Source organism: Lactuca sativa, chromosome 6, assembly GCF_002870075.4.
Source record: "Lactuca sativa cultivar Salinas chromosome 6, Lsat_Salinas_v11, whole genome shotgun sequence".
NCBI lineage: Eukaryota > Viridiplantae > Streptophyta > Magnoliopsida > Asterales > Asteraceae > Lactuca > Lactuca sativa.
This window is the reverse complement of record NC_056628.2, coordinates 56,458,801-56,464,798: the sequence shown is the minus strand read 5'-3', so window position 1 is coordinate 56,464,798 and position 5,998 is coordinate 56,458,801. Positions and strand designations below refer to the sequence as shown.

At 39.4% G+C, this 5,998-nt stretch overlaps 2 protein-coding genes across 2 annotated transcripts; one reads left to right on the top strand and one right to left on the bottom strand.

Moving 5' to 3' along the window:
• The first annotated feature begins 275 nt into the window (after positions 1-275).
• On the top strand, positions 276-1,836 carry LOC111905391 (beta-1,6-galactosyltransferase GALT29A). The gene has a single exon (XM_023901091.3). The coding sequence runs from the start codon at positions 593-595 to the stop codon at positions 1,760-1,762; it is 1,170 nt and encodes a 389-aa protein (XP_023756859.1). The 5' UTR covers positions 276-592; the 3' UTR covers positions 1,763-1,836.
• A 75-nt stretch (positions 1,837-1,911) lies between these two features.
• Positions 1,912-5,797, bottom strand: LOC111905390 (protein ADP-ribosyltransferase PARP3). Its single transcript, XM_023901090.3, has 12 exons — positions 5,234-5,797; positions 4,949-5,144; positions 4,754-4,867; positions 4,544-4,671; positions 4,298-4,472; positions 3,639-4,215; positions 3,389-3,552; positions 3,082-3,291; positions 2,898-3,000; positions 2,722-2,804; positions 2,313-2,639; positions 1,912-2,227 (listed from the first exon to the last, which is right to left on the bottom strand). Exons 1-12 carry the CDS (start codon positions 5,536-5,538, stop codon positions 2,126-2,128), a joined length of 2,484 nt encoding a protein of 827 aa, XP_023756858.1. The 5' UTR covers positions 5,539-5,797; the 3' UTR covers positions 1,912-2,125.
• Between the last annotated feature and the right edge of the window lie 201 nt (positions 5,798-5,998).

Genomic DNA, 5,998 nt, shown 5'->3' with positions numbered 1-5,998 from the left:
GTACGCATCTATACGGGTGAATGTGTGTATTTTCATAAGAGAGAGAGAGAGAGAGAGAGAGAGAGAGAGATTTATTATTAGTAAAAAATTAACATGAATAGAAAAAAACATTAAAAAAATATAGATAGGTAATTTAGTCTTTTTAAAACCAGGAATCTAAGATTTAAAACAAAATCCAAAAAATAATAATATCACAATAACTATTTTTGTAGTTTTGTTTAAAATTAATAAACTATCTAAACATAGTATAATACCATTCAAATGGAAGCGGACCTTCCCATGATATCTAACCCACTTTCTCTTTGGAAATCCACCTCCCCAAAGAAAGATTGAAATTTAATAATCACCCATCTCAATCACAAACACATACACTCACATGCCAACTAGATTCAACCGATAACGTACCTTCAACATCCCATCCGCATTTCAACATCACTCAATTCATCAAGCCTATTGAAGATCAATGAAGAAGAATCGACGAAGTTTAATCTACTTGAAATCCATTCTCTACAAGCTATGACGCCGGCGATTAGATTCTTCCGATCTCGATCTGTTTACGAACGCCTTTGACCACACCTACATAAAGGTAACGATGATGAAGCGATCAGTGCGTCCATTGTTCAGCGTTCTGCTCGTCTTTGCTGCCGCCGCTGCAACTCTGTGTTTTCGGATCATTGTATCCGGCGCTTTTGGAGACATTCTTAGTATTAGCGATACCGAAGCTACAGAGAAGGCTCCCTCAGTGTTTAATTCAGCTTTGTTGTCGTCTGCTGCGGTTGATTTAGCTGAGAAGTCACTCAGACAAAACGTCGAGCAGCTGGTGGACATGGATTTCCGAAGCGATAACTTCAATCGCCAGCGATCGTTTCTGTCGGCGGGTAGGTACCGGTTGGATACTGGTTCTAGGTCCGTTAGGCGTGGCCCTATGGATCTCAGGTCGCCGGAGTTCTACACTCTGTGGTTGAAATTCCGACGGTATTTGCGGGATTGGTGGCGCCACCGTCGGTTTGATCCTGATGTCATGTTCGAGATAGTCAATGTGTTGAAGACTGTAAACATGACCGGAGGTTTGGGATCCAGGCGGAAGTACAGGACGTGCGCGGTGGTCGGTAACAGTGGGATTTTGCTCAAGCGTAATCTAGGCGGAGAAATCGATAGCCATGAGTTTGTGATCCGATTGAACAATGCTAGAATCGGTGGCTATGAACGATTTGTTGGCTCAAAAACCAGTCTCTCATTCATGAACAGCAACATTCTCCATTTATGTTCACGTAGAGGAGGTTGTTTTTGTCATCCATACGGCGAGAAAGTTCCTATAATGATGTACATGTCGCAGCCAGTCCATTTTCTCGATTACGCTCTTTGTAATTCATCTCACAAATCGCCATTGATAATCACAGATCCAAAGCTCGACGTTCTATGTGCAAGAATCATCAAGTATTATTCAATCAAAAGGTACTTGAAACAAACCGGGAAGCCATTGGAGACATGGAGCTCCGTTCATGGAGGATCTGAGTTCCATTATTCCTCCGGTATGCAAGCCATCATGTTTGCTTTGGGGATCTGCGACAAAGTTAGTATCTACGGATTCGGTAAATCAGATTCAGCCAAACATCATTATCATACAAATCAGAAAAAAGAACTTAGTTTACACGATTATGAAGCAGAATATGATCTGTATGAAGATCTAGTCAACAACCCTGTAGCCATCCCTTTCGTTTCAGATAAGTTCAAGTTCCCTCCTGTAACTATTCACAGATGACACATTGTCATCGACTCATTGTAGCTTCTTTTACACACGTTACTCAATTCCCAATTCCCACTCTTCTTTTCTTAGATTTCTATATGAAGCATTTTAATTGTTAGAGAGATAAACATATGTAGACATTAAATTACTTATAGTCATTGAAATGAAGTAAACCAAAATATATACAATGAGCAGATATATATTCATAGAACCAAGTACATAACACATATATAGCCGATAGTATAGTACTACTACATGATGCCCAAACATATTGCAAAATGACATCAATGATTTTTACATCAAAATAGACCATACTACCCCTAAAGTTCCTATACTTGTAGAAAAGACCAAAAAACCCTTTACCCACATCAACCATCTTTACTCGAGAGGAGCATCAGCATCAGCATCAGCTGGATCAACTTCTTCATACACAACATCTTGTTCTTCAAACTTCACTCCAACCAAAAACCTTATCATCACCTGCAAATCCAAAACCCAAAGAACAAATGACCATTTTACCCAAATACTTTTAAAACCCACAGTTATTAGTTTACTAGTTTATTACCTGTTTAGGATCATAAACAGCATACTCGTTATACTCGAGAGGACTATCTGTATGCTCAGATTCAACTAAACTACCACATGGCACCATGATATCATCCTTCCAAACAAAATGCTCTTTTTCATTGGTTTTCTTCCTTCCTAAACCCTTCACTCCTGTTTTTTTCTCCTCTAAAGACTCCGTATCTTCAGGCACCGAGGTTATTTCTGTAATTTCCTTTCCCAAAGAGGCCACAGCCAAAACTAGAAACCCCTCTGGCCTATCCACAGCAGTATACCCATATCTTGCAGCTTCTGCAGCCGCATCAGAACACACAATCGCCCTACCAAACTGTACACCATAGGACATCAACATGGTACCAAACAAAAACAACATAGTACAAAACAAAAAACAGAATAGTATAGTTCCGTACCATGTATCCAGAAACCGGGAGTGTGCATACAGCTGGCAAGAATCCTTTATGCAAGTGCCTCAATAGATTCGAACTTCGTGTCCCTAAAGTTACCACACCATAAGATCATCATCATAACTTTAAAGAATTACGATAATACCCTTTAATGATTTGAAATTTGAAAGTCTCTTGCTTACCACACCATAGAAGAACTTTATTTGGGAGTTTTTTGATATCATCATAAGAAGGTCCTGCACCTACTTCCACTTGAAACACATTCTCAACAGATATCCCATAGCTCTGAAAAGTTACAAAGATTAGATCACAAATTTACAACCGTTGGATCAATCATTAGAAAATATATAGGAATTGGGATCTTACAATTTCCCCAACTTTCACAGGCTCGTAGGTTTTTTCAACGTATTTAAGAATCATACTGTAGTCATCTGATTCCTTTTCCAAAGGTGAAATTGAGCAACCGAGTTTCTTGTATCGATCGAATAAAGGGTCATCAATGGTGGAACCACTCATATCTTCTATAATCCTTGAAGCCACATTTATATCCCTCACAGTTTCAAGCACAGATGCACCCTAACACAATAACCATAATAAGTCCATGACTTTACAGATTAAGAACTGAATAAATCAATAAATAAAGATGGATTTTTCGATTTTAAATTTTGCTTACATGGTCTGCGAGATCTTGATGATCTCTAAAGATAAAAGGGCGTGTCGAATGCAACAGTGTGAACCATCGTTGACTGAAGTCTGGCCACACAGCGCTAGGTTTGTCTTCTTCCCCTTCTATCGTCTTGAATAGTTTCTTAACAAATTCAAGTAAAGTCTCTTCACCTGAATTCGAGTTTATATATCAAAAAGTGTTTTTTTTTTTAATAGTAATTGAACTTGAGATTGGAAACCGGAAACAGGAAACTTACATGTTTTTATATGGAAATCAGTGAGCATGGCGACAGGAAGATCAGGTGCATCAATTCCCATCTCCATTAACGCATACCTGTAAATCTCTTGACCACAAAGCACTTTCATGAAATTAGCAACAAACGGATCAAGCTTGCAGTGAGCTGCAGCTGCTCCAAGCTGACGTAACCCTAGACCTCCATATCTGACGTCATAACCATCGTCGATGTCAATCGGGTAAAACTTCCGAGGCTTTTTCTGAATCTTCTTCTCTCGTTCCCATGGCTCAAATTCATTACCAGTTAGCTCCTCGAAAATTTCAGCAAACTCTTTGATTGCTTCATCGACGTTCTTCTTCTCTTCTACTCTTTCATCTGCTCTTGGATCTGCTCCGACTTTCCCTCTTCTGTAATACAAATGGATCCGATTCTCCGGCACCATTATCAGTTGCATCACGCAGATCTCGTTGATTCTTCTTCCTCTATCGCTTACAGAAAGCGCACAGTTGTATATGATTCCGTCTTTCTCGAAGATCACACCTCCATCTTTGTCTAATCTGCTATCCTTGTGTACGCCTCTCTTTCCATACATCTTGATCTGCGAGAAGTTGAATAACAGAGATGAGTGAAGTTAGGTAACGGAAGTTATGGAGGGAAGATGAAGAATCAGAATCGTTTACTTCGGCGTTTAGAGATTCTAGAGCTTCTTGACTTCGATCCTGCATGTCCCATTGGATCTCTTTTCCGTCAACAGCGAGATCGCTAACGACGTCGTAAGCGTCCAGTGGCTGTGGTTCGTCTTTCTCGATGCTATCGTTCAGCCATGCTTCACGCACCACTGGTATACTTCGTTCTCTGTTTCATTTATTCGAATATTTTAGATCCGATGAGAGGGGGAGAAAGAAGTAAGATAAGAAAACACTAACAATGCTTCTGCAACTTTTGACGATCCTCCTCGATCTCGTTCAGAAGATGACACGACTACACACGTCACTCCGATTACATGATTTGCGACTTTTCCTCCATGTTTTTCGATCTTAGTCTTCCAATATTGCTTCAGAAGACAATGAAAACAGTGAGAAAAGGATATAGACGTTGTAAAACTCCAAGAACAACCACAAGAACATATTACATACATGTGTGCGAGAGAGTCGACCAGAGAGAGATATGATCATTCCTGCAAAAGGCTTATCTTTTGACTTTATATCCCTCTTCAGTTTCCCCTTTGGGTCTCGATGCTCCATCAGTAACTATACAAGAATAATGTAATCGGTTGGATCTCATAGCAAAAAAACACAAACAGAATCAAAGAATCTGAGAGAGAGAATTACATCAGAAATGGGGGAATCCTGCACAAAATCAGGGTATTTGATAGGCTCTTCGATTCTGGGAGGGTCATTGGTGCTATACGTACATGTCGACCACTCACTGTATGATCCTTCGCAGATGTAATTATGACCATCGTGATGCAGTGTTCCACAGCAGATAGGACACTCCTTTAACACTCCGTAGAACATCATATCTTGACTGAAGAAGTGAAGATACACAAATACACAATGAAAATCTCAATGCATGCCAAGTGTTTGTGTTTATGCCTATGAGAAATTAGAACTTACCATCTAGGCACAACAGCATCATCTGAGCCTGAACTATTGGCGTTGTTAGCTTCGAGGATCTCACGCATCTGCTTAATCGAGAGATGTTGACTTGTGGTTTTGCAGAAGTTATCAAACTCAGCGACAATGTCTGTTAGAGATTTGTTATTCGACTTATTTCCATTGTTGTTGTTGTTGTTATCCTCTGATTTTGGTTTCTTGTTTGGTGATTGCTCGTGTTCTTGCTTCTCCGCTTTCTGCTTTCTGGTCATGATTTTCTCTTCGTCTCCTGGAGGATGATTCTGTGATCTTGTATCAACCTTCATGGTAGTGTGTGAGTATGGTGATTTCCTTGAAGAACATAAGATTTGAAGCAACAATGGCGGGGTTAAATTTATTGTGTTCTTTTTGGAGGTGGAGAAAAGAGGTGATGACACGTAGGCTGTATGTGCCTTCTCCCTGTGTTGACATCTGTATTTCTGTAGTGACACGTCTCCGCCGTTTTTACTCTCTTTGTTTTTCTATTAAAAGTGGATTTTGAATTTTTGGGTAAATCCATTAGCGAGGGTAATTAAAGCGAAGTCTCTAGTCGACGTTATTGCCATTACTCCTTCTCGACATCATCGAATATTGCAAGAGGATATATATATCCTTTAATTTTCATGTAATTTTTTTATTTTTTTATTTTAATTGTTTTTCACCGATTGTTTTCGTTTCCTTAGAAACTTGTAACTTAAGTTTATAAAGATTTTATTAGGCTAAAACCCATATGATATACGGATTGAC

Excerpts from the sequence above, each read along its gene's own strand:
- LOC111905391 (XM_023901091.3), top strand. The coding sequence starts at position 593 with ATGATGAAGCGATCAGTGCGTCCATTGTTCAGCGTTCTGCTCGTCTTT.
- LOC111905390 (XM_023901090.3), bottom strand. The coding sequence starts at position 5,538 with ATGAAGGTTGATACAAGATCACAGAATCATCCTCCAGGAGACGAAGAG. Across the intron at positions 5,145-5,233 it reads GATGCTGTTGTGCCTAGATG|TCAAGATATGATGTTCTACG; the intron begins GTAAGTTCTAAT and ends TCACTTCTTCAG. Across the intron at positions 4,868-4,948 it reads AGGATTCCCCCATTTCTGAT|TTACTGATGGAGCATCGAGA; the intron begins GTAATTCTCTCT and ends ATTCTTGTATAG.